The sequence below is a fragment of the Triticum urartu genome, chromosome 6A (assembly GCF_056163025.1).
Source record: "Triticum urartu cultivar PI428250 chromosome 6A, HENAU_Tu73, whole genome shotgun sequence".
Classification (NCBI taxonomy): Eukaryota; Viridiplantae; Streptophyta; class Magnoliopsida; order Poales; family Poaceae; genus Triticum; species Triticum urartu.
The window spans coordinates 575,516,053-575,540,062 of NC_141878.1; the positions used below are offsets into that span (position 1 = coordinate 575,516,053).

A 24,010-nucleotide genomic window follows, 5' to 3' on the forward strand; every position below is an offset into this window, starting at 1 on the left:
TGCTTGAAACTCTTCATAGAGAAAGATTTTAAACCAAAAATTAACAACAACGATCAAAGCAAATAAAAAATCTATGCACATTTGTGTCCAGATAACAGAAAAATATCACAAAAAAACACAAATATAAAAAAAGTATAATATGTTGTTGGTCAGATCCCTCAGAGTGATAATATAGATCTCATCAATGTATGATTCAGGCCACTACTTTTTAACATCACAAGTCATCACCGCGATCGACAGACAACAATCTCCAATTAGGAAAGAAAAATCAACCAGAAACGCTACACAGATTCCTCAGTTCAAACAAGAATATTTAAAGAGTTTCATAACAAACGGTTGAGCCGTCAGACAATGCTTTCTAGGCAAATGCATCTCCATCAGACTGCAGCAATGTTCGCTGCTCGGAGCCCAGTGCATATCATCATCCATGACATCAAGACATATACAACCAAACAATAGCAGAGCAAAAGTGAAGGAAGAGAATCAACGAACAATGGAAATAAAATCAGTGGACCAGGAACAACAGAAGATCCAATCAGTAGCCCTCCGGGATTATGCTTATGATTTTCATCAAGGAAGAAATCTCAGGTCTCAAAGATGTGCCATCACTGGACTCACAGAAATGAACTGCAGAGAACATGGCAAACTAAAAAGTCATAAAACGATAAGAATAGCATGAGCAACTTTTGGAGAATGTAATTCACCTCACCTCACAAGTAGCAGTAAGAAATCAAGATCGACCCAAAGTATAGCAAATTTGAAAAATTCTAGCCCAACTAACATTTCGCCATAAAATTGAGTCTCCAAAATTACGCCATAACTATGTGGACATCAGAATTGCAGATTTTCACAGCATGGCACACAGAGTGCACCTATCAGTCCCGAAAGATGGTGTTTTGTTCATGGTTTTCATCATTGTCCACTCGTATTCTATAAATAGTAAACAACAAATAAAAAAACTGAAAAGTAGATGACACATATGTTCAGAAGTACTCAGACAAATTACGCTAAGCTGTTCAATTTGTCCTCAGAATTGCAGAATGACAGCATGGGCGCACAGCGACCAATCAGTCCCGAAAGATGGTATGATTAATAGGTTTTTCATCACCGGACAAACAGAAACACAAACACAAACAAACAGGTCAACAAAACAGAACTTAAATTACTACAGAAAACAAATTCTGACAAAAGAAGACAAAACAGAACTTAAATTACTACAGAAAACAAATTCTGACAAAAGAAGACAGGAGGATCTAACAGCATTAGCTCTCAAGCCCTAAGACATCAGCAGACATTATGCCCGCAGACATCCAAGGAAGGATCTAACAGCATTAGCTCTCAAGCCTGGCTGGGCGAAAACTCTTAGGCAACAACTGCAAATGTTTGAGAAACAAGCCTTAAACTAATCATCGCCAGGCTTACATTAACACCAAACAACTAAAGCAAATATATGACCAGCATTGCATCAGACATCCAAGGAAGGATCGAACAGCACTAGCTCTCAAGCCTGGCAGGGCGAAAGCTCTTAGGCGGCAACTGCGAATGTTTTGAGAAACAAGCCTTGATTTTATCATCATTTGCAATGCAGCAACATTTTCAATATATTACATTTGTATAAACTTTTATAAGATCTTTTAGATAGCTACTTTAGTGATCTAAAATATATTATAAAAGTTTACTAAGGGAGGACTATATATCTCAGTTATATTGAGCTGAAAAAATAACAAGGCTCAGACATCCAAGGAAGGAATTAACAGCATCTGCTCTCAAGCCTGGCATGGCGAAAGCTCTTATGCGGCAACTGCGAATGTTCTGAGAAACAAGCCTTAAATTTATCATCATTGCCGTAAATTATAAGCAAATCAACTCAACTATATTAGGTAGCCAATTTAATCACAATAATAGGCTCCGCAGACTAACAAAATGAAGTTCCAGGTTCCTATCAATGAGTGAAAACTGATTCTTGGCCCAATTATAGATCCCCTGGTCAATGCCTGGAGCTACCAGAGAAGGACCATTGGGCCCAAGTTAGATTACGGTAGATACAACAATGAAATGGAGTTTCCAACAAAAACAGACCAACAAAAGTCAAATGGGACAGAAAAAAATGTTTAAACTGACAAAAAGCTCAGAAAGCTGCATAAAATTTCAATTGAAAACCTGTAACTAAAAAATTAAAGAGGGATAAATATATGCAATGAGCACAATGTGAGCCAGTTGTGTATCATCAGAAAATAAATGACCTCTCATTCACAGGAAAACAGCACTGTGTCAGAAGGTGTCCTAAGATTGTTTCAAGGTTTCATCACCTGATACTGGAAACAATCAATCGAAAAAGAGAGCAGTTACCACAACACGGCAGAGAAGGCTCGGAAAAACACGCACAACGATACACCATTTTTCAAAAGAAAACCAACCGTTTTCAAAAGAAAAAAATGGAACTTCAAAGTGATGGCTCGGTTCAGCGGGATAATCGGCATACAAATCAATCTCAAAAGAGACGACCTGTGATTTGGTCTGTTGAGCTTGAATATTTGCAAATCGTCACTGCCATCAGCACATACTGGAAAAGAAGCAAATCCAAATTTAAAAAAGAAGGAAGTTCAGAAGTTTTCAAATCCAGACAAAGCATCAGCAACAAGACCCAAAAAAACTGGCTGGTACACTATTGCTGGGTCATTCAGCTAGGGATTTGTTCTAACCACTAATCAGTACTCTGGTATACAGCTATTGTAGCTTACAGACCATATAAAATAACAGAAGCAGGTTGCCACAAGCAGGATAATATGAGATAAAATAGGCATATGGCAAATATTAACTGGACAATGCAGTGAGATTTCCATTACCAACATCACAGAAAATTACAGATACTTGATTAGGTCTTCTTACTTCTTAGCATGCATACCGGAACGGATCACAGCTACTGACGGGAAACAAAAAAAAGGAGGGCTGGCGCGAGACCACCTAGATCTACTTCTCGGACGAGTTGGGGCCGCGCTTCTTGCCGAAGCCGACGACGGCGGTGACGAAGCGGCGGTTGTACTGGATGCGCTTGTGGGCGCGGCCGCGCGGCTGCTTCTTCTTGTCCTGCTTCGCCACCTTGGGCGTCTGGCCCCGCACCTTCCCGGCTCGGGCCAGCGATCCGTGCACCTTACCTGAAGGCAGGCAGGCACCGCCGGGTCAGCACCAAGAAGAACCACGGCAACAGTAGGATAGGGATCTAGCGGGGGGAAGAGGGGGAGCAGAGCGTTACCCATGGCGGCTGCGGCGGTGGAGCGGCGGCGCTTCGGCGAGGAGACGGAGTGCTCGGGCGGCGGCGGCTTCTGCTGATGGGAGGTGTGCCCTAGACGGGTGGGAGATTTTATAGAGGGGAGGGCTCCGTTGTTATGCGGGCCGTGGGCTGAGGGGCCCGTGGGAAGTGGGCCGAGAGCCCGTGGCCCGTTAGGGGCCCGTAAAAGAGGTGGGGAGTGGAGACCTCCTCCCTCCTCCTCCACCCCCGAGAGAACAGAACCCTCGCAGAAGCGGCGGCGGCGGCGCGCGGGCACAGGAGCGAGCTCACCGGCGGCGGAGGAGAGAGGGGGCGAGATGCCGCGGCCGGAGGTGCAGGCCCCGCCGGAGATATTCTACAACGAGTCGGAGGCGCGCAAGTACACCACCTCCTCCCGCATCATCGAAATCCAGGCAAGCAACCCAAGCCCCCCTCTCGTCGCGTGTTGTGTGGGGAGCTCGGTTCCTGGTGAGGCTGACCCGGGTTATCTCCTTCTTCTTCGTCTTCGCAGGCGAGGATCTCCGAGAGGGCGCTGGAGCTGCTGGCGCTCCCGGACGACGGCGTCCCCAAGATGCTGCTCGACATCGGTGAGCTTCCTCTATACGCTCACCCACAGTACCATAGAACTACTCGATTCTCTGTTGCTTAGACAGAGAAACCATGTGTCTTGGTGAATTGCTGGCGTTTACAATCGTGGTCCTGTGTGCTGTGAATCGCAGGGTGCGGCTCCGGGCTTAGCGGTGAGACGCTGACGGAGCACGGGCACCACTGGATCGGCTGCGATATCTCACAGTCCATGCTTGGTGAGGAACTCGCCTTTGTTTGTTGCTCTTATGGACATGTTGGTGTGTCACTTAGGTTTCTGTTTGAGAGCTTCAGTTTTGTTTCCCCCTTGCAGATGTTGCTTTGGAGCGGGAGACGGAGGGAGACCTCCTGCTTGCAGACATGGGCGAGGTAAAATGCCTGCTACGGCATTGGATTAGCCGAGAATTTTTGTTCCAGATGCTATGTTTGGGTCACAGCTTGTCCTATGCAATTCTTCTTGTTATAGTTGAGTTTTATGTGTTATTAACTGTTAGAAGGTATCCTTGCTAATGATAATAATGTGCATGACTTGTGTTCAACATGATCTCGAGGTCAGACCTGATTGACGCTGTAAAAGTAAATGGGCCTTCGAACCTATGTCTGGTGGGAAGATATGAGTATGAATCCAAAGAACCTGAACATTTCAGTACTGCCTTTTTCTCTAGAATAATTGTATGGTTGCCGAATGGTATCTTCTATTGCACATGCTGAACCGAAGTTCCTATGAAGATTAAGAAATTACCATGATTTCCAATCTTCGCTTCATACATCTGCGTCGACCTTTTCACATCTGTGCAACCACAGTTTGCTGTTACTTGAGCTGATATGTTATAATAACGCATCTTCCAGGGCTTAGGCTTGCGCCCAGGAGTTATGGATGGTGCAATTAGTATTTCAGCAGTCCAGGTGATTCTTCAAGTTTTTGTTTTGTTTCTGCAACTAGCTTGTCGTGTTTAGTGATTTGTTCATAACTATGCCCTTTGTTGACAATGTTGTGCAGTGGTTATGCAATGCGGACAAGTCTTCTCATGAACCAAGATTGCGGTTAAAGTACGTGAAACTATTTTGTAACGTATCCCTTGGGTTATCTGCAACCAATTCTTAACCTTGATGTGCATAATTTCCAGGGCTTTCTTTGGATCACTATATAGATGCTTAGCAAGGGGAGCAAGGGCTGTTCTACAGTTTTATGCTGATAATGTGAAACAAACCGAAATGCTCGTGTCTTTTGCCATGAAAGCTGGATTTGCTGGTGGAGTGGTTATTGACTGGCCTCATAGGTAAGGATTTCATTGCCTCGGAGCCATGGTTGTATGAACGCTCTTATGGATTTCTTGTCTGCCGTGGACTTATGTGGATGCCTTTCCTCTGACAGTTCGAAAGCAAAGAAGTCCTACCTTGTCCTCACTTGTGGTACATCTTCTGTCGCATCTCTTCCAAAGGGGAAAGGTGAAAACGGTGAGATGTGCAGCAGTGATGATGACGGTGATGATGATGAGAGCAACGATGACCAAACAGTAAGCTCACTCTTAACAAGATATGTTTCCTGTTTATACATTTTGAGCTTGATTGCCTTTAATCTCTGTGTTTTGTCTACTGCTTCATTCCACCTTGATCAATGGAACTATATGTGACCCAGTTGCTGTGTACACAAACCAGTTGCATAAGAAATGTTGTTAATGACATGACCAAATAGGCCATTACTCTCTTATTATGGGATGGAAATGTTTGTTATTTTTAAGGTGATCTTTCTACCTGTCTGTGTAATATTCCCTGTGTCAACTGCTAGCATCTTCAGTTCTACCCAATAATTTCCAGATGTTTACTTTATCTGAAAACTGTTGCTATCTTGAACGGAATGAGCTAACTGTCTGTGCTTGATCAAGAATCAACTTGCATCATACTTATCTTATTCTGTTCTCTCACTTAATAGTCCATCGTTGATTGTCCTCCCATGTGATGAAGCCTTGGTGCTCTATTGGCAGTGATACATGGTAATAATGTGATTTTTCCAATGCAGGTTGGCACATATGGACGGAACAGGTCGAACAAGAGGCAGAAGGTGAACAAGAAGAACGGCAGGGGCAAGGATTGGCTGCTGAGGAAAAAGGAGCAGATGAGGAAAAGAGGCCGCGACGTCCCCGCCGACACGAAATACACAGGGCGGAAGCGGAAAACCCGCTTCTAAGTCGGTTTTCAGCAGTCATTTAGCTTAGCTTGTCAGAAGCAGCAAGAGTGTTTATGTCTGAAGAGTTGGCTGTATCGTGCTTCCATTGTATACCACCGAGAGCTATTCTTAAGATGTGCAGCAGTTTTGGCAAATGCTAGTAGTGTCATGTTTGTGAGGATATATGTAATGATGACATTGTTGGTTGTTTTATGTTTGCATTGATTTGTGAAAGTATGCACAATTTTGTATCTTGCAGTAATCGCGATGATATACCCTTGGTTATTTGTAAGCATGTGGTGTAGATGTTGAAACAAAATGGTTTGGAGATTATTTTCTTAGACTGCGCACTAGGCGCAAAAACAAGCGCAACATAAAAATTTCTGTTTCTGTGTATTACATTGTATGGACGGGCTGTTTTCCATGGAATACAAAATCATGCATGGTATACGTCACAATCAGAGCTATGATGCCGCGCTGCGCTTGACCTTCATGGTACTTTGCGCATCCTCTACAACATGGGTCGGGTCGGCACTCGCCTGCGGTGAATTCGGAGTCCTTGCTCATGGAGATGTGTTTGTGATGATGCTTGCTCGAGGGAGAAGTGGTGACAATGACGTCAGTGTGCTACCTCGTTGAGGCCTCTTCGCTGTGGTATTGTGTGTGGAGTATGTTGTGTGTGTCATTCTGCGGTTTGTGGCGGTCTCTCTCGGTTTTTCGTTAATTACCTGGGCAATTCTCTTCTTTTGCACCCGTTTCAAGAAAGAAATGACTCGGTGTACCATGTATGCAAATCCATCTAACTAACCTCGTTCGTGAGAGATTCAGATCGAGACAACCTCATCATCAGCACAACATCGAACACATCAGGGATCATCATTTACCACAATGCTAACCATTTTAATCTTCTGATGTCTAATAAACTTTAAGTAGTGACATCATAATATATATCATACATTGCTCATAATGCACATTGTCGCATAAAAAGAAAACACCTTTTATGTGTTCAATTAGTTGCCCTTGCAAGAACCGAAAATAGTTGAATTTGTGGTGTGGGGCTTCCAAGTGGGTATTTATTATTTATCCTTCCCTTCTTGTATATACTGAAGTATGAAATACTTCTTGTATTCCTTTGGTGCATAGCTTGCTTGTAGGGATTTTTTTTCCGAAGTAATTTCTGGAGGGATTTTTTTAGGGATTTTAAGTTTTAAACACACAACTCCCCTATTGGCAATTTTCCTAAGACACATAGATCCCCCCTGCTGCCTCTGCGAGCCGGCTATCGAGCTAGACACCCCCCCCCCCCAAAAAAAACCACCTCCGGCGGCCGCCCTGCCGGGCATAGCACACACCCCTTAGCCCCACCATCTGGTCGTCACGTCGGACATACCTCCCCCCCCCTATACCTCACCCCTAGCCATCCTACCGAGCATAGCTCCCCCCTACACCTCCTCCGATGTAACCCCTGACCTATATCTAGTACCGCATACTAGATTCTCTATCGTATACAGTACACTACTACTATCTCCTCGCATCCCTACTTGATGACACTCCCACTGAAGCCCGACCTAATAAAACCATGGAAATTGCATCGAACTACTGATTGGGACTAAAGATGCAAAATGTACCACACGACCCCCCTTACATGAGTGGACGCCGATGCCTCTCACCGCGGCGAGCGCATAACTCCTTCCCATGATGTTGGAAGAATGGGAGCGTCACCCGCTGCCTGGGTGAGTAACCTCCCGCTTCCCTCCTCCTGGTCTCCGGTTGTTGACCCGATCTCCGCGCAAATAAACTACCCTCAAACACTCCATAGTGGAGGACGACAATAGATGGTGGGCAAAGAAGGTGATGCTGTATTGGAGGAGTGAGGAAGGTGGAGGGAATGAGGGACCACGGCAAGCCGCCCGCGCGTGGCTTTGAGATGGGATGTCACACGTCCACTAGGAGATAAGAAGAGGAAAAACCGATGTAGACACCATGTGTTTCACCTTTCTCACTAGGCCCACAGATGGAAAAAAAAATCCTGAACAAATATGGAAAGAAAACAATGCTGCTAGCACGGAGTAAGCCAGGGCTTCTTCCTTGAGTCCTATCATGATCGTGTACTCGACGAAAGAGCTTTACAAGCGGCATTGCTCTTCTTCACTCACGCGATATTGCTGGACAAGTTTTTGCCCATTGTCCAAGGTTCCCCACTGCTGCCCCCCGTGAGCCACCAATGCCCGAGCACACAAATCTAGAGTTTCCCATGAAGCCGCAAAAGATTGTGGCTAGACGTATCACCTTGACAACGCCAACAAGAAGGAAACAACACCGAAAAGCATCATCATCGTCGACTCTGGTAATGACCGGAGACAAGACTTTCGCCCGGATCCACATCCCAAGCCACATACACCACACATTCGAAAGCCTACCAACGAGACACCACAACCAAATCCAGACAGACCTAGCCCTCCCACGCCTACTCCTTGCCAGGTCGCTACCTCCGCTTGTTGATCGCATGTTGACGTGAAAACCGCTCGCCCCAAACGACATCTTGGGGCTTGTCAAAGATGTCTACGAGCTGAGGAGTCGGCCTGTGTGAAAAATTTGAAAGATGTTCACCGGGTGAGATGAATTTGTCCAATGAAGTCCATGGTCTGAGTTGAAGAGGACACCGGAATTCAATATATGTAGTCATGTCTCCTGGGGAGCGCGGTCAAAGACCCCTCCTCATCGCCGGATCTACAAGTGGTGTCATCGAGGGGGGCACAAATTTTAATCGTCACGACCTTGCTTCCAAACGATTTCGACCAAAATGAACACGTAGGATACATTTAGCATGACAAATTTCATTTTTGGGGGGTTAACTACATAACGAATGGATGAATTGGTGGTGGAAAAAAAGACTGTCTAAAATCTCCCCAAAGCCCTAGCCCCACGTTCCGCCCCGCCGCCGTGCCGTTCCGTTCCGTTCATTTGTCGTCGCCGCCGACGACCCAATCCCCTCCCCTCCCCTCCCCCCACCCCCCAAACTCCCCCGCGGCCGCCTCCGTCCCGCCCTTCCTCCCTGGGCCATCGCGCGGCGCGCTCCTGCCGTCCCCGCCCCGCCCGCGGTCTCTGGCCGCCGAGCCTCGAGGTGCGAGCTAGGTCGCCTCCGTCCGGCGACCCTCCTGCTCAATCCCACTCCACGATGCGCGCCGCTTAGATCCCCATGCTCATGTGGCGCCGCAAATGCGTCGCCGAGTGCTGCAGGCACGCCCGGGCCCCGCCCGCGGCGCAACCGTCCCCACCCCCTCGCCGCTGCCGCCGCCGCCTCTCCGTGCTCGCCGCCTGGGCGCACCAGCCGGACGACGACTCCACCTCCAGCGGCGAGGAGAGGCCCAGCTGCGCTCCTCCCCGTGAGGTTATCTGGAGAAGGGGCTGCGCTCCCGGCGAGAATCCCCGGAGGAGGAGCTCTGCTCCGAGCCTGAGCTCTGCCGGGGTCGTCAGGACGCTCCAGCGCCTGGAGAGGAAGCCTGCCATCGCGTTCGCCTACTTCAAGGACACCGAGAGCATCGGCTTTCACCATGACCTTGCCACCTACGCCGAGATCATCCGCGTCCTGTCACATAAGGGCCAGGGGAGGATTCTGTTCTCCTTGTTCAGTGACATCCTCTCGCCGGCCGATGGCGGCGGCGGCGGCCCTGAGATCGTGCCGCTCATGGATCAGCTCAGAAGTACGTGCACTACTTCGTATGCTCTCTTGTTTGCGACAGACTGCTTGATCAAAACATGCACCACTTGTTGCAGTGCACAGGACACAATAGGGCTGTTTGGTGACCTCTGCAGGCTTGGAATCGTCCCGGCAGCTTGGACTTGCAACATACTTCTCAAATTTGCAGCCGAGGGCGGTGACTCGGAGGTTGTTGTATCGGCTTATGATCAAATCAAGGAATTTGGATTGACTTTGGATGCTCACGCGTTAGTCCTCATCACTAGGTCTCTCTTTCGAGAAAAGAAGGCAGACAAAGCATTCCAAATGTGGGTTGAGATGATTGAAATGGGGGTGAAACCAGATGTAATTGCATACTCATCATTTATAACTGGTCTGTGTGATTGCGGAAAGGTTGATTTGGCTTATGCGATTCTGCAAGAGATCAACAGAGAGGGGATTCAAGTTGAGGACATGGCTTATAACACAGTAATGGATGGGCTATGCAAGGAAATGAGACTGCAGGAGGCTGAAATGCTCTTGGAGAACAAGACCAGACAAGGGCTCACACCAGATATATATGGTTATAGCTATCTCATTCGGAGTTATGGCAAAGCGGGCAACCTACTCAAGGTGTTGGACCATTATCAAGCCATGGTATCCCATGGTTTCGAAACAAACTGCCACATTGCGAGTTATCTTCTACAATGCTTTATGAAGTTAGGCATGACATCTCAAGTTACAGAGCATTTCCAGAAACTCAGAGATTCGGGACTCCATCTAGATGGCGTTCTGTATAACATTGCTATGGATGCTTATTGCAAGGATGGGAACATGGATGAGGCGGTTAAGCTACTGAGAGAAATGAAGGCTGAGCGTCTGACACCTGACAGAGTTCACTATACATGCGTGATCAAGGGTTATTGCTTGAAGGGAGATGTACCAAATGCACGTCAAGCATTTGAAGTGATGCTGAAGGCCAATGTAAAGCCAGACGTAGTTACATATAACATATTGGCCAGTGGATTTTGCAAGAATGGTCTTGTTACGGAGGTGTTTGACCTTCTAGACCATATGGCGGATCGAGGGTTAGAGCCTAATTCACTCACTTATGGTATAATAATTGATGGGTTTTGCAGAAGTGGCAACCTTAGTGAAGCAGAGGTGTTATTTTATATAGTAGAAGAGAAAGGAATCGAACGCATCGAAGTAATGTACAGTTCAATGGTTTGTGGCTATTTGCATTCAGGCTGGACAGATCATGCTTACATACTTTTTCTTAGGGTTGCTAAGCAAGGAAAATTTGTGGATCGTTTCGCATGTTCAAAGTTGATGAATGACCTTTGTAGGGATGGAAATGCCCAGGGAGCTTCAACAGTTTGCAGCATGATGTTAGAAAATAATGTTATTCCTGATGTAATTTCATATACTAAACTCATATCAGCCTATTGTCAGACAGGAGATATGCACAATGCTCTCTTGTGGTTTCATGATATGGTTCAGCGAGGACTTTCTGTTGATGTTATTGTCTACACTGTACTAATGAATGGTTACTGCAAGGTTGGCCAGATGGAAGAAGCTTGCAAATTGTTTGATCAGATGACAAGTTTAGGTATTAAGCCTGACGTAATTGCATATACCATGCTACTGGATGGTCACCTAAAAGAGTACCTGCAGCGGTGCTGGCAGGGCGTTAGTAAGGAGAGAAGGATCTATGTTCTTAGAACAAAGCAGAACAGGTTGCTCAGCTCTATGAAAAAAATGGAAATCGAACCTGATGTACCCTTTTACACCGTATTGATAGATGGGTACTGCAAAGCCGGTGATTTTGAGAAAGCCCGGGGAGAATTTGATGAAGTGTTGCAGAAAGGGCTGACTCCTGATCAACATGTATACGCAGCTCTGATATGTGGATATTGCAGCCAGGGCGAAATAGAGAAGGCACAAGATCTTTTTGAAGAAATGGTAGACAGGGGAATAAAACCACATGTACTGGCCTTTTCTGTATTAAATCAGAAAACCTTGAGGGAAAGGCAGTATAAGTGACATGTATGATTTCGCTGCAGTTATATCCACTGAAATCTCGTCAGCGAGGTAATATATTTTACAAGTCATGAATTTACTGGAAGCCTGGAAAATATGATTATGATATCCATTCATGTGCTTAGTGCTTAATGTTTTGAGGTGTAATGCTCTTACATGCAGTATGTTTATATACGCTTTGCAGACATCTTCTTTATACACGCTTTGTTGTGTGCCATCTTCTTTAACTCATTGCTATTAGCAGTGTAAAGTTGATTATGAATTAGCTTCAACTGATGCAATTATGCTCTTCCTGCCAGGTTTGGGATGCGACTGCATCAGAACCCAAGTTACTTGTCTATCTGAAGTCTTACAGGAACACAGTACCTGTCCCAAGGCACTGGTCTCAAAAGAGGAAATTCTTGCAGGTTTGTTATACATGTACCATGAATAATCTTGTTATGCATAATTTCGTAACGAGTACTTGGATGCACCTCTGAGAAATAAACTGCACAATCAGAAAATAGTGTTGTTAGTAGTGGAGTTGGTAGGCAGATGCAAACAGATTTACCAGTTTCTTTGAACTCCACTTGTAAAAGTGTTGGAGCATCTCCCTCAATTAATATCTGTCATCTAACTAATACTGCATGCTTTCATGTATTGTTACAGAAGTTTGTTTTTCCCATGGGCCTGCATCTAAATGCGTCTCATTTTGTATTAAAAATAACTCACTTGTAAAATAGAGCACCATGATTACAACAACCAGATACAAGCCGACCAAAAACAGACAGAAAACCAAACAAGACCAAAAAAGCTATGCAGAGCAGGAAAGAGAAACAACACAAGGGCCAAGGGACAGACCATGCCAGGCCCAAATTCACTTAATGCCGAGCACACTTGGGTTTTGTCCTTGCATCATTGAAAAGTGTAAGCCCATAACCGCGACTGTTCGGTCCAGCATGCATAAGCTAGTGTAACTCATTACAAAGTGTTATGGCAGTGCCTGGGTGGGTGTTATTCGAAGGGGGGAGGGAACATAAAGTTGATAAGGTTTTTCCCCTCCCTCTTATACAGATATATAATTCTTGCAGGGATGCTGCAATTTCCTGGGAGCAAGGTCTTGGTGGTACTGTACTTGAGTGTTTGATCTAGTTGATTCATGCTAGGCATTCCCTTGAAAGACATTTAGGTCCATCTAGGATCTTGATCCTCGGCCCTCCTTTGCTTGCTTATACAAGTATATCATTTGTCCAGGCCTTTGCAACTTTTTTATATCTTCAAAACATGAAATTATGCTTTGCTTCATATTATCTACATCTTGTCGAATAGATTTTACATCACCATGTTATTTCTTTCAGGGCAAGAAAGGTATCGAAAAACAACCATTCCAACTTCCTGACTTCATTGCTGCAAGTGGAATAGAAAAAATAAGACAGTATCTTAATATCTTGGTCCTTTGTAGCAATGCTATGGAGACATTGTTTCTCCCTTGTCAACTTGGTAACTTTGGGAGTTTTGTTTTATTGGCACTTTAATTTTTATTCCACAAATGGGCAAGACGGACAAATTGTAAGTAGCTTTCCAAATGCATTTTCAGGCATATATCGAGAAAGAGGATAGCAAAAAGTTGAAGCAGAAGCAGCGGGAGCGTATGCAGCCAAAAATGGGCAAGATGGATATAGATTATCAGGTCAGTTAATTCCTGTTGAGGCCAATCCGAGTTGCACATAGAAGCACATGCCATATATATTTGTGTTTTCTCCATAATGGGCAAGATGGATATAGAGCACTATTTATTTTCCAGCTGATTTTACTTAGGTGATGAATAACACATGCCTGCGTTTTCTCCTTGTGATATACTTCTCTACATGCATATCTGGTTTGCCAGGTGTTCTGTTACCTGCCACTTAGGCACTAATACTGCTGATGTACATGTGTGAAAATATCATAGCTGATAAGTACGATGTGTTTCTTCTATATGTTCAAATTTTAGACATGAGTGAACTTCTGAATGTGCAGGAAAGCAAGCCTCACCGTAATTTTGTTTGTGTGCAGGTTTTACACGGAAACCAAAATTGACTAGTCATGGTGACCTTTACTACGAAGGAAATAATTTGAGGTACTTCTTTTGCTTCGCTCTCTTCTTAATGTCAGAAAGAGAGGTAACTGATAATTGTTTGGAAAATCCATATGTCTGTGTTCTCAAACCTGGCTCACCGAGCATAATACATGTATGAACTCAGCAGGTCAAACTTAGGGAAATGAAGCCAGGTATGCTGTCCCGAGAACTTAAAGAAGCACTTGGTATGCCAGAAGGTGCACCGCCCCCATGGCTTATAAACATGCAGGTATTGTTCTTTTTAAGAAGAAAAAAACTCCAGGCAGCTGGTCTTCTGGTTGACTGATCTCTTTTTATTGGCCAGCTATCAACTGACATCAAATAATTTTGGCCGAGATATGGTCCTGCTCCCTCTTATCCTTCACTGAAGATTCCTAGTCTGAATGCCCCAATTCCTCCTGGTGCTACTTTTGGTTACCGGCCTGGGGAATGGGGAAAGGGGAAAGGGGAAAGCCTCCTGTGGATGAGGTAATTTACAACAAATATGGTTTTCGTGGGCTCGGCTGTAGTTAAATGCGGCTTCTGTAATGATTTTTTTTCTGTTCTACTTATTTGTTTTGGCTAAAAGCATGGACCTCTACGGAGATGTTTTTGGTATCCTACAGCTGGATGAACCTACTTATGATGTATGTTTGATTGCCTAATTTTCCTTGAAATTGAACTGCAGCTCTACCAGTCAGCTGACTGTTGTGGTGCATTGTATTCCAGGAGGAATCTGTTGACCGCAGCAAGCATTGGGGAGACTTGGAGGAGGAAGAGGAAGAGGAGGAAGAGGAAGAGGAACTAATGGAAGATGAAGACATGGAAGCTGCATGCAGTCTGTCTACACCATGTCAAGGTTCTGTAATAATTATTTGATGACTAGCTTAGGTTCTTCTCTAAGGAACTATGTTATGACGCCTCTTCTTGTTCTGTTAATAGCTTCAGTTTTGTGGCATTTCAGGCCAAGTATTGTTATGGAGCTTTAGTTGGCTTATTGCAGTTCATAACCAACAATTTGTTCTTTTTCATCTGAAGGTTCTTGAGCAGAAGGAGGAGAAAATCTCACCTTGAACCCTCTATGGGTCAAGCCATACGTATGCAACTCTAATACAACCTAGTCATCTCTACAATATTTTTCCGATGGATTTCTGTTTCAACCATACGGAGAACTCATTATATATAATCTCTGATGGATTCCTGTTTCAATCATATGGAGAACTCATTTTGCATCTTGCTGTTTTTGCAGGTATGTGGTTGGGGCACAGGATAAAGCTGGGGTTAAAAGGGTGAGCTTTTACATTCCTTGCACCAAGTATACAAGTATTCCCATAGCGTGCATGCTCTGATGATTCATTGACACATCTTTGTGGTTCTCGTTTGCAGGTTGATCTTCTCAAGAATCAAAAGTCTGAAAAAGTGGATGTCACCATACATCCTGAGGAGCTCGAAGTTATGGACGATGTTCTGGCAGCCAAGTAAGAGCACTTCTCCATCGCGTCTGTCAAGCCTTGCCTGTCAATCCACGAGTTGAAACATTAACACCTTCCCTCTAAAACTATGAAACAGGTACGAAGAAGCCCGGGAGGAGGAGAAGCTACGGAACCAGAAGGAAGACTTCAGCGACATGGTGGCGGAGGTATGTACGTCTTTATGTTTCGTACGGGCGGTTTCATGTAGCTGTTGAACTAGAAGCAAACACTAACTCAATGGACCTGAACCCTTTTTCCCTCTCCGATTTGCAGAACGCGAGCAAGAGGAAGAGGAAGCGCAAGAAGGACGTGAAATCTTCCAAAAAAGGACAAAGTTCTACATGGAGCAGCAGCCACCATGTTGTGCAACTGAAGCCACCGGGGCTTCAGGCCATGGTCATCGTGCCTTGTTTCCAAACTCAACGCCACCGCCTCCGTTTGCTCTGCCAAGATTAAATCACATCCACCACACAAGATGGTGCCAGGTGTGCTTTTGTTTCCCCATCTTGAAGGTAGAGTTTATCTGTGGCACTTATCATTTGGGCTTAGGGACCCTTTTAAGTGCCACACGTCAGGTATGGGCACATGGCAAGTTTAGTTACGTGAGGATGACAACTTTCGCGCTTCAGTTTATTTTTGACAGAAACTTGCCGCGTGTCACCGGAATTTGCTATCCTTGCGTGACTGGAATTGCCATCGAAAAACATCAGGGCCACGATGGTGACAACACTGACAGTGACCACGATGGTGACAAGGGAGCCTCTGGTCGGAGGTGAGTGCTGGAGCTACTCTCTCCCGATGCTGCTGACAAGTGTTGTTTGCCTGTGGTTTTGTTGTAGCTTGTCAGAAGCAGCAAGAGTGAGCTGCTCTATTTTTGTAATACTACCCTATGATGACATGGTTGGTTTCATGTTGTCTGTGTAAATTTGTAACCTGACTGCGCGCATAAAAAAGAAGTGAAAACCACAGAAATATACCACTTTTATTAGAGTACAATATTAGGCAGAAACAAGATAATACTTGATCTCCATAAGGGTCTGCACTGCCTAATGCTACCTTGAGATATTCAAATTCTCTCCACAAACTGGACCAGAACTCCAATTTCCTTCACATTTATTTGTTGCTAATAATGTGCCATGGGAAATTGGATGTAAGATACTTGATCTAGTATTCTCTCACACGATTTGTAGCAGTGGCTGATTTGATTTAGTAGCGATACAAATTGGACTAGACGAATCGGGGAATTTCTGGCGAGAGGAAGAACAGGTTAGGGAGTAGGTGAGAGCCGGGTGCCTGTTTCCTTATCTACTGGATGGAGAGCTTGTTGTCTGCTTCGGGTTACTTACTTGTAGTTGTGATGGTTTCTTGCATGGACAGGCCCATGTGTAGGTTCACTGACAGGCCCGAGTACTGGTTAGGTCCTAACAATGCTGCTTATCGGTTTCTCAAAAAAAAAAAACAATGCTGCTTATCTACACTATAACACCCTGACTCCGAACAGCTGATTTGCTGCCAAGTACAGAACTAAAACATCACGTTTATCATTTCCATCAGCCAAAATGCAAAAGGCTGAATTGCCCTTCTGTTCATCCGCCTTGCCCCCTCTTCCACTTGAAGCTCCTCTGCAGCCATGGTCACTCCAAGACCGCCATACCTCAGAGTATGTGACGGCAGACAGCGTGTTGTGCAACTGAAGCCACCGGGGCCCAGGCCATGGTCATCATGCCGTGTTTCCAAAGTCGCCGTCGCCGCCACCGCCACCGCCTCCGTTTGCTCAGGCAAATATTAAACCACAGCCGCTACTCCAGATGGCGCCAGGCGTGCTTTTGTTTCCCGTCTCCAAAGTAGAGTTTGAACTTAGGTAGGAGGTGAGTGCTGGAGATGCTCTCTCCTGATGCTCCTGACAAGTGTTGTTTGCCCGTGATTTTGTTGTAGCTTGTCACAAGCAGCAAGAGTGATCTGCTCTATATATTTTCTCATATTAAGCTTATATATATGTGACAATGCTATCATGTTTGCAATACAACATGATTGACATGATTGGTTTCATCTTGTTTGTGTAAATTGTAACCTGACTGCACGCATAAAAAGGAAGAGCAAAACCAGAAATACTTATATCACTAATATTACAGATAACAGAGTATTATTATGTGGAAACATGCTAATACTTGATCTCCCTAAGAATCTGCACTGCCTAATGCTACCTTGAGATATTCAAACTTTCTCCACAAACTGGACCAAAACTCCAATTTCCTCCACATTAATTTGCTGCTAATAATGTGCCATGGGAAATTGGATTCCGCAAAGGAGATACCGGGATCTTGGCACTTGTTCACCCTCGGCACGAGACCATCTACTACTGTTTGTAGTTGAAGGAAACATGGAGGACATACCGCATCCTGATCTGGTCCAAGTTGTACACTATGTACTCGTTGTAGTAAAGGACGCCCTGCAATGCATGCCTTGTTGTATTAGAAAGAGAACGGCAAGATGGCGCGCAAAGCACACAAACAGGAAATCAATAGGCAGAAAAGCCTGAAAAACCATAAAGGGTTGAATTGGACCGCGCATACGTTATCGCGGGACGCCTTCTTAGGTTTCGCGAGCGGAACAACCACGCCGTCATCGGTGATCTTGGATTCTGCCATGTCTGGTGCCGTCTTCCCAACCCCCTTCGTGCTGCACCAACATATATAATTTTGCAATGATAAGTATTTACTCTTTGTGTTGTTTACAACAACTGCTACTACTAGTCTACTGCTGCTGCTGCTGCCGCCGCCAACACCATATCAAAACAACATATAGTTCAAGAGAATGATAGGTTCAGGGTTACTTTTGAATCAGTAAGTGGGTGTAGGGCTTTTATAGAAAGGGCTTGCATCAGTGCATCACCACCCGACCTTAGTTTACCCTCGGGCAGGTTATTAGCATTTATATCGCCATCTAGTAGCTCGTTCATCTCGCCTAGCGCAACCTGAGATGGTAAGTTACAGCAAACAACTCAATATGACACCATAAATGGAGAAAAACACACTTGAGCGGAGACTACAGCACTTCATGTAAAGGTATGTGGTGAACATTTGATAGCTTGGCAAAACAGACCTCGCATAGAAGCAGCACTCCAGATCTAGATGCTTGTGAAGGATAGCAGTAGTTTGCACTCTTGGAGAACATGTCAGCAAAGTAAACCCCTTTCCCAAACATGTAGCCGGTGCTAGGCGCTTCAGGAGGAGCAATTCGCAAACCTGGGAGAAAAGATCAGTGTTGAACTTAAAACTAGCATTGTCCTATCTAGTCAGACCCAACATTAGTTTGATGTTTCCAGTGTATAGTACCCCGAGAAAATATCCTGGTCCAGTTGGTCAACCGAGAACCATGCCATAGAAGCATCCTGTTCCCAGCGCCGATGAACTGCGAGAACACTTTCAGAGTCAGTCATTTGACAATTTCATTGCAGTAAGTACTGCAGTTTTTTTTTTTGGGTGCCACATAGCTGATTAGGAAGATCCACTTACCTTCTGAAACCGCTCTGTTTCGTCCTGCCTTGTCACCTTAAATACCTGCTCGATGTTGACCGTATAACCGGATTGCCTTTTGGCATGCGTGTTCGTCAAATATGTTTTTATCTGGACAGCAGAAATGTTCATACAATGTAAAAGTCATGAAAATCGCGTAAGTGAAGAAGAGTGGAACATAACTCATCCAACCATGCCAAGTCAGTTCTTGATCATAAGAATTTGACATCTTTTTAATGAAGAAAATAAATGGTATTCCCATTTCCCATAATGAAGTTGTTATAAAGGCCTAGATTCTTGGTAGAAATATTACCATGGAGTATTCTTCCGAATCAACTTCCAGAGGTGTAAAGTCACAATGAAGCTGCTTGTATCGAGCATACAAAGGATCGTCCTAGATGGCAAAATGAAACGAACTTATAAATCCAGAGTGTTCATGTGTGCGCATCATATTTCTTTACAAATGTCTTACCCGATCGCTTTGATTGTCTTCCAGAAGCCTGGTCGCAATCTCAATCTCACCAAGGGCTTCAACCTTCGAAAGAGCAGAACAAGTGGTGATATTAGATATGAAGCTGGAATTAGTACATGAAATTTCAAATTATGAATATGAGTGTTCTTGAAAAAATGTACTAATATTAAGTTACAATTCATTTCAAACTTTGATAAGAATGGCAGGTACATATTTACAAAGGGCCAAAAGAGGCTCTGGTTCTGAATCTCTTCAGAAGAACCAATGTTCTAAATTATCCTTGAAAATTAATGCATACAAGATCTCATAATAGATCAAAGCTATAATAAAGCAAAAGATAGTGGCCTATTACCATCTCCAGCTTAGCTTTCAGTTTCTCAGGAGTGTCAATGATAAATTCACCTGCGAGATAAATTTTGTTAGAAGATCCTGACTGTAGAATGAACCAAGCAGGAAGTTTGAAACTTACGCATCTTTTTGAAACCAAAGTCGTGAGGAATCACAGTGTAGAATTCCCTGAAGCCAAGTGGTTGTACAGGAATATTCGTAAGTTTCAACATATTCAAAGGTCAGAAAGTACAAGTGTAACACTGATGGTGGATGCCATTATGCATTCCACAACTATCATCATGCTTCGTTACGCTATTTATGAAAGTAAAAAGGAAATTATGACTCACCCAGTCAATTCTTCCAGCTGTATCGGGTCAGCCTTTGGAAGAGCACTAGAGATCCGCTTCAAAATAGAATAACCCTGTGGAAAGTTTGGAGAAAGATACGCTTTTACTGCATGCAAGACTGGATGTGCACCCAATAGATCTTTTAGAGTGCATAATGTATTTAAGTCATTTAATTTTTTACAGGTTTTAAGTCATTTACTTGAAAGTATGATAAAATGCAACCTTATGTAAGTTTTTTTGGCTACCTTGGGAGATAATTAGGTCCAAGTTGTTTATGCATATTGTTATTCAACATGTAATCTTGTGTCCATGCTGAATTGATAATCCCTAACAAAGAAAAGCTCACCTTACGTATTGTAGATTTGCTTATCTTTCCAAGAGGAAGTTTTTCAGCATTATAACCTAGTTAGTCAAAGATGAATGGATTAGTAAAAGCATATGCTTCATGAATAATCAATAGAAATCTACTTTAAAAACAATACTCCTGTATTTGAGTAGATCGCAGGGACGAAGCTAGAAAAAATGGGCACTGGTGTCAACTGCTGCCCACACTAAACCTCTAGCAGAAATTATAGTAGTGCAACAACATGGATAATGGCCGAGAGCGATATAAAGAGCAACAATATGGAACGAGCTGGTGATATTATTGTTACATCAAAAAAATCATACCGAGTAGCGAGTATTGGCTGAGCGAAGTCATAAAGTAACACTTCTTTACATATTCCGGAAATAATAGGCAAAAAGATGACTTTGGAACGTTTCATTTGTAACTTTCTGAAAAGGATGAACAAAAGAACATATTATATTTACAACAATAGTAAGAAACAAATAATGCAGAAAATAAGTATCATTAAGGAAAAAATAAAGTGATACGAAGACTCACATTTTATAACTTCCCTTCTGGATCTTTCATCTTCTTAATTCTTAAATATATCAATTACATCATCGTTTGTTATTGTAGAAAATATGTCTTTCTCCACATAGCAAATCAGGCTATCACTCATGAACTCATCACCCATTTTGTTTTGCAAAACACTCTTGACGATATTCATTGCCGAACAGCATTTCTCCACTGACGCTGTGGCAACTCACAAAATTAGCACCAACTTGAGAAGTTGATACACCAAAGGAAAAGCAAGATGCAATTTAGTTTCCACCAACACTTTAGCAAGATCAGCAATGCCATCCAAATTGGCAAATCTTTGGTCCGCTCGGACATTGTCTATGAAAATCCAAAGTTCATGACCAATATTCATCTATGAAAATATTAGCAAGATCAGCTGGATCATGAGGAAGTGCATCTAAATTAATTTCTGCCAGAGGCGGAGGAGTAGTACCAATATTTGATGCAAGATCTTGTCTTGGTCTAACTGGCCTTGAAGTCCCTGCCACATTACTATCTGGTGTTGGTCGTTTCCCTTTCAACAAAAAAATTATCCATATCCTTCTGGTCCTTGGCAAATCAAAGAAAAGAAACTCAAAAAGTTACCTAGCCAATAGCCATCATGAGAAAAAATCAAAGCACATGTAGAATTGTAGACAATCTAGAGAGGGTGCAGATTACCTGGGATGGGAGGAGCCAACACTTGCAAATTAAAGATTATGCACTGACGGACGGTCGGCCGATGTCAACATTCACCCGATGAAATGGCGTCGAGTTCACCCGTCGTTCGTCGCTGATTCGCTGCGGCGGCGGCGGAATTAGGGATCGAGATGAGGAGGCGAAGAGACGAGGGCGTCCGTCTGTTCGCGTACAGATACAGGCGTACGACAGCCGAGTAGTGTACATCGATTAATTGATATACATAGAGACGTGTGTACGCATTGAGCCTGGCCTTATGTCATTGTTTGCTGCCGCAGGCTGTTGATTTTTTTTATAACCTCATGGATGTTATGGGCCAAGGCTTTAGGGATTAACTGCTCTGCTGATGGGCTGGGGTCAATGGAATTTTTAGGCTGGGGTCAGATGTATTTTTGTTAATACTTATTAGCTCAAAAGACAGAGGCACTGGTGTCATTTGACACCAGTGGCTACATGGGAGCTCCGTCCCTCTAGATCGTCAGTATTTGCCTCTTTGGCCATGAACTATGTTCAGACCCTTGTTTTAGTATATATTCTTTCATAAAATTAATCCGTGTAGTTTTAACACACACATTATAGGATCTACCGGGCTCACCGAATCCATGTGCATACTGCAAATAGGCTATTATTATGATGCTCTAATGCGTTCAAAGAGCAACGTCAATCGAACAACCTACCAATTTCCATCATTTGCTGCTTCATCATGCTAATATCGCAGATCACGGATATGAAACGTGCAGTCTGAGTCTCAAGCTTTGTCTCTCTTATCTGATCGGCAACGGAGTATTTCTTCTGAGTCTTACCCTGAATTTTTTTTACAAGACCAAAGCGTTAAAACTAGAAAGGTGCAAAATTTTGAGTTATCACTAGTGAAAACTTGAGGCAAGCCTTACCGTTTCGTCGTCACCTTTACCATAGTCCATTTCAAGCCAGGTGTAGTACTCTGGGCGGCAGCTGAGTTTCTTGCGATAGGACCAATCATTGCCGGTTTTATCCTTAAATTTGAATTCAAATAGATCGACCGCTTGGTCCCGTGTCATGGGACCGCGCAGCTCGCTCCGGCCTTGGTGGCCTACTCTCCCATATCTCCAGTAGACCATCCAGCTTGCACCACCATCAGATTCTACAGTGAACACACATCAGTTAGGTGTTTTATGTAATGCTACTATTAGTGATCACTCATAAACTGAGCACAGGAACCTTAATTGGGAAAATTCGATGTATGCCGTATGAATGTTTTGAGAAGATATATAGCAGTAAGGTACTAGATGTTGTGTGTGTGTGTGTGTGTGTGTGTGTGTGTGTGTGTGTGTGTGTGTCGTGGACTTGCGCCTCAGTCGCAACTAAAAGAACATCTAGCACAAATATTGGAAGAGCTATTTCTGAATCGATCGATTGAGAAATAGTATAATTTTCAAGGAAAAGAACACACACAAGGAGGTAGTAATTAAATGGCAGGAGGAGAAACAAACCTAATGCCTGGATGATGAAGAACTTGTTGTTGTTGCCCCCGACGTTGGTCTGGTTCAAGGTGGCGTCGTAGATCTTTACCCTGTGCGCAACAAAAATAGCATATGTTACCAATGCCCTACGGCGTACGTGTTTCTGCTCTGAACCCAACTAACAGTAGTATGCGTACCACTTGCAGGACGTGCCAGGACTCCTTCATGTGGTCGGGGATTTGCGGGTCCAGCACCGCCGCTCCCTTCTTCGTGGCCGTCACCATCTTCGCCGCCGCAGCGTCGGCCTTCTTCGCATCGTTGCCACCTTTCGCTGCAATGGCGGCAGCAGCAGCGTCCTTCTTCTTGCTCGCTCTCGCCACGAGCCCCCGCGCCGGCACGAAGAAGCTGGCACGGTCATGATGAAGAGGGGGAGGAGGGGGCTTGGGCCTCCCTGTGTGCAGTGTGAAGAAGTTGGTGCCGGTGCCGGTGCCGACGCGGGGGTGCAGAGCCAGGCGGCAGCCGAGCGTGGCGCGCAGGACGGCATGGAGATGGGCGGCCATCGCTGAGCTTCGCGCAGACCTACGTATCAGACAGAACTGCGGGGGCCGGCTGGCAGGCAGAATCTGCGGATGGATGCACTTGATCTCTTGAAAATAGCATGCTCAAAATAGCAAGCAAGGGACACAAACTAGAAGGGGCGCCCACGACCGCCGTCGCCCCCGCGGGCGACTGGCCGCGCCGTGACCCTCTTCTCCAGCCCCCCCCCCCCCCCCCTCCTTCCCTCCCCGCCGCCGTCGTCGGCGCTCGCCGCCGGGCCTGGCCCGGGCGACGCTGGCGGCGGCGGCCCCCTCGCAATTCCCCTCTCGGCTCTCCTCTGGCGCGGGACGGAGCGGGATGGGGGGTGTCCCTAGGCGGCGGCGGTCCGGCGTGTGGCGGCGGGGTCCTGGCGCTGCGCGGGCGGATGGCTGGGTGGTGGCGTCGCCGTTGGCGGCGGGGTAGAGCGGCGGCGCGGTCTGGCGGCGCTTGCTCGG

The 24,010-nt window shown here is 44.9% G+C and overlaps 6 protein-coding genes, 1 long non-coding RNA gene and 10 other non-coding genes across 24 annotated transcripts; 3 read left to right on the forward strand and 14 right to left on the reverse strand.

The window, feature by feature from the left end:
* Nucleotides 1-341: 341 nt before the first annotated feature.
* Nucleotides 342-429, reverse strand: LOC125517812 (small nucleolar RNA snoR118). The gene has a single exon (XR_007287817.1). It is a non-coding gene; the product is annotated as a small nucleolar RNA snoR118 (small nucleolar RNA).
* Nucleotides 430-541: 112 nt separating this feature from the next.
* Nucleotides 542-613, reverse strand: LOC125517737 (small nucleolar RNA R66). The gene has a single exon (XR_007287777.1). It is a non-coding gene; the product is annotated as a small nucleolar RNA R66 (small nucleolar RNA).
* Nucleotides 614-826: 213 nt separating this feature from the next.
* On the reverse strand, nt 827-921 carry LOC125517701 (small nucleolar RNA SNORD96 family). Its single transcript, XR_007287744.1, has one exon. It is a non-coding gene; the product is annotated as a small nucleolar RNA SNORD96 family (small nucleolar RNA).
* A 101-nt stretch (nt 922-1,022) lies between these two features.
* Nucleotides 1,023-1,114, reverse strand: LOC125517700 (small nucleolar RNA SNORD96 family). The gene has a single exon (XR_007287743.1). It is a non-coding gene; the product is annotated as a small nucleolar RNA SNORD96 family (small nucleolar RNA).
* Nucleotides 1,115-1,298: 184 nt separating this feature from the next.
* On the reverse strand, nt 1,299-1,418 carry LOC125517684 (small nucleolar RNA SNORD14). Its single transcript, XR_007287732.1, has one exon. It is a non-coding gene; the product is annotated as a small nucleolar RNA SNORD14 (small nucleolar RNA).
* Nucleotides 1,419-1,461: 43 nt separating this feature from the next.
* Nucleotides 1,462-1,582, reverse strand: LOC125517679 (small nucleolar RNA SNORD14). The gene has a single exon (XR_007287727.1). It is a non-coding gene; the product is annotated as a small nucleolar RNA SNORD14 (small nucleolar RNA).
* Nucleotides 1,583-1,726: 144 nt separating this feature from the next.
* LOC125517683 (small nucleolar RNA SNORD14) lies at nt 1,727-1,847 on the reverse strand. Its single transcript, XR_007287731.1, has one exon. It is a non-coding gene; the product is annotated as a small nucleolar RNA SNORD14 (small nucleolar RNA).
* Nucleotides 1,848-1,885: 38 nt separating this feature from the next.
* LOC125517807 (small nucleolar RNA snoR2/U65) lies at nt 1,886-2,024 on the reverse strand. The gene has a single exon (XR_007287812.1). It is a non-coding gene; the product is annotated as a small nucleolar RNA snoR2/U65 (small nucleolar RNA).
* Nucleotides 2,025-2,220: 196 nt separating this feature from the next.
* Nucleotides 2,221-2,317, reverse strand: LOC125517794 (small nucleolar RNA snoR31/Z110/Z27). Its single transcript, XR_007287802.2, has one exon. It is a non-coding gene; the product is annotated as a small nucleolar RNA snoR31/Z110/Z27 (small nucleolar RNA).
* Nucleotides 2,318-2,450: 133 nt separating this feature from the next.
* On the reverse strand, nt 2,451-2,555 carry LOC125517796 (small nucleolar RNA Z107/R87). The gene has a single exon (XR_007287804.1). It is a non-coding gene; the product is annotated as a small nucleolar RNA Z107/R87 (small nucleolar RNA).
* A 259-nt stretch (nt 2,556-2,814) lies between these two features.
* On the reverse strand, nt 2,815-3,343 carry LOC125516997 (small ribosomal subunit protein eS30z/eS30y/eS30x). Its single transcript, XM_048682236.2, has 2 exons — nt 3,254-3,343; nt 2,815-3,155 (listed from the first exon to the last, which is right to left on the reverse strand). Exons 1-2 carry the CDS (start codon nt 3,255-3,257, stop codon nt 2,971-2,973), a joined length of 189 nt encoding a protein of 62 aa, XP_048538193.2. The 5' UTR covers nt 3,258-3,343; the 3' UTR covers nt 2,815-2,970.
* Nucleotides 3,344-3,472: 129 nt separating this feature from the next.
* Nucleotides 3,473-6,312, forward strand: RID2 (S-adenosyl-L-methionine-dependent methyltransferases superfamily protein). The gene is made up of 9 exons (XM_048680680.2): nt 3,473-3,681; nt 3,780-3,855; nt 3,988-4,071; nt 4,167-4,222; nt 4,703-4,759; nt 4,854-4,903; nt 4,981-5,133; nt 5,229-5,370; nt 5,874-6,312. The coding sequence occupies exons 1-9, from the start codon at nt 3,586-3,588 to the stop codon at nt 6,039-6,041; spliced, it is 882 nt and encodes a 293-aa protein (XP_048536637.1). The 5' UTR covers nt 3,473-3,585; the 3' UTR covers nt 6,042-6,312.
* Nucleotides 6,313-8,994: 2,682 nt separating this feature from the next.
* Nucleotides 8,995-16,223, forward strand: LOC125515246 (uncharacterized). Of its 8 annotated transcripts, none has more exons than XM_087528930.1 (15): nt 8,995-11,793; nt 12,042-12,149; nt 12,813-12,958; nt 13,080-13,221; nt 13,319-13,411; nt 13,777-13,840; nt 13,965-14,069; nt 14,145-14,308; nt 14,409-14,466; nt 14,549-14,678; nt 14,858-14,916; nt 15,069-15,108; nt 15,206-15,297; nt 15,389-15,458; nt 15,565-16,223. In XM_087528930.1, exon 1 carries the CDS (start codon nt 9,220-9,222, stop codon nt 11,743-11,745), a length of 2,526 nt encoding a protein of 841 aa, XP_087385056.1. In that variant the 5' UTR covers nt 8,995-9,219; the 3' UTR covers nt 11,746-11,793; nt 12,042-12,149; nt 12,813-12,958; nt 13,080-13,221; nt 13,319-13,411; nt 13,777-13,840; nt 13,965-14,069; nt 14,145-14,308; nt 14,409-14,466; nt 14,549-14,678; nt 14,858-14,916; nt 15,069-15,108; nt 15,206-15,297; nt 15,389-15,458; nt 15,565-16,223. The 8 variants fall into 8 exon arrangements, with proteins under 8 accessions (XP_087385056.1, XP_087385060.1, XP_087385058.1 ...); XM_087528934.1 differs by lacking the exon at nt 12,813-12,958 and having other exon boundaries at nt 15,565-15,803; nt 15,921-16,223; XM_087528932.1 differs by lacking the exon at nt 12,813-12,958 and having other exon boundaries at nt 15,565-15,776; nt 15,921-16,223.
* LOC147966525 (uncharacterized) lies at nt 11,889-15,747 on the forward strand. The gene is made up of 15 exons (XM_087530861.1): nt 11,889-11,903; nt 12,042-12,149; nt 12,796-12,852; nt 13,319-13,411; nt 13,741-13,756; nt 13,876-13,883; nt 13,968-14,069; nt 14,211-14,308; nt 14,409-14,466; nt 14,549-14,683; nt 14,784-14,788; nt 15,069-15,108; nt 15,206-15,297; nt 15,389-15,458; nt 15,565-15,747. Exons 1-15 carry the CDS (start codon nt 11,889-11,891, stop codon nt 15,745-15,747), a joined length of 1,080 nt encoding a protein of 359 aa, XP_087386987.1.
* A 135-nt stretch (nt 16,224-16,358) lies between the features above and the next one.
* Nucleotides 16,359-19,955, reverse strand: LOC125516999 (poly [ADP-ribose] polymerase 2-A-like). The gene is made up of 10 exons (XM_048682237.2): nt 19,748-19,955; nt 19,631-19,680; nt 19,279-19,341; nt 19,120-19,200; nt 18,807-18,917; nt 18,627-18,702; nt 18,394-18,536; nt 18,192-18,265; nt 17,865-17,970; nt 16,359-17,740 (listed from the first exon to the last, which is right to left on the reverse strand). Exons 1-10 carry the CDS (start codon nt 19,836-19,838, stop codon nt 17,648-17,650), a joined length of 888 nt encoding a protein of 295 aa, XP_048538194.2. The 5' UTR covers nt 19,839-19,955; the 3' UTR covers nt 16,359-17,647.
* A 21-nt stretch (nt 19,956-19,976) lies between these two features.
* Nucleotides 19,977-21,412, reverse strand: LOC147966526 (uncharacterized). The gene is made up of 4 exons (XR_015608968.1): nt 21,293-21,412; nt 20,839-21,211; nt 20,625-20,729; nt 19,977-20,357 (listed from the first exon to the last, which is right to left on the reverse strand). It is a non-coding gene; the product is annotated as an uncharacterized LOC147966526 (long non-coding RNA).
* A 1,572-nt stretch (nt 21,413-22,984) lies between these two features.
* Nucleotides 22,985-23,726, reverse strand: LOC147966527 (uncharacterized). The gene is made up of 2 exons (XM_087530862.1): nt 23,177-23,726; nt 22,985-23,089 (listed from the first exon to the last, which is right to left on the reverse strand). The coding sequence occupies exons 1-2, from the start codon at nt 23,537-23,539 to the stop codon at nt 22,985-22,987; spliced, it is 468 nt and encodes a 155-aa protein (XP_087386988.1). The 5' UTR covers nt 23,540-23,726.
* Nucleotides 23,727-24,010: the final 284 nt, after the last annotated feature.

Excerpts from the sequence above, each read along its gene's own strand:
- LOC125516999 (XM_048682237.2), bottom strand. The coding sequence starts at position 19,838 with ATGTTGAAACTTACGAATATTCCTGTACAACCACTTGGCTTCAGGGAA. Across the intron at positions 18,918-19,119 it reads ATTCGGAAGAATACTCCATG|ATAAAAACATATTTGACGAA; the intron begins GTAATATTTCTA and ends TCTGCTGTCCAG. Across the intron at positions 18,703-18,806 it reads AAACAGAGCGGTTTCAGAAG|TTCATCGGCGCTGGGAACAG; the intron begins GTAAGTGGATCT and ends GTGTTCTCGCAG.
- RID2 (XM_048680680.2), top strand. The coding sequence starts at position 3,586 with ATGCCGCGGCCGGAGGTGCAGGCCCCGCCGGAGATATTCTACAACGAG. Across the intron at positions 3,856-3,987 it reads CAAGATGCTGCTCGACATCG|GGTGCGGCTCCGGGCTTAGC; the intron begins GTGAGCTTCCTC and ends TGTGAATCGCAG. Across the intron at positions 4,072-4,166 it reads TATCTCACAGTCCATGCTTG|ATGTTGCTTTGGAGCGGGAG; the intron begins GTGAGGAACTCG and ends TCCCCCTTGCAG.
- LOC147966525 (XM_087530861.1), top strand. Across the intron at positions 14,070-14,210 it reads CATGGCTTATAAACATGCAG|ATTCCTAGTCTGAATGCCCC; the intron begins GTATTGTTCTTT and ends CCTTCACTGAAG. Across the intron at positions 15,459-15,564 it reads TCAGCGACATGGTGGCGGAG|AACGCGAGCAAGAGGAAGAG; the intron begins GTATGTACGTCT and ends TCCGATTTGCAG.
- LOC125515246 (XM_087528930.1), top strand. The coding sequence starts at position 9,220 with ATGCTCATGTGGCGCCGCAAATGCGTCGCCGAGTGCTGCAGGCACGCC.
- LOC147966527 (XM_087530862.1), bottom strand. The coding sequence starts at position 23,539 with ATGGCCGCCCATCTCCATGCCGTCCTGCGCGCCACGCTCGGCTGCCGC. Across the intron at positions 23,090-23,176 it reads CCTGGCACGTCCTGCAAGTG|GGTAAAGATCTACGACGCCA; the intron begins GTACGCATACTA and ends TGTTGCGCACAG.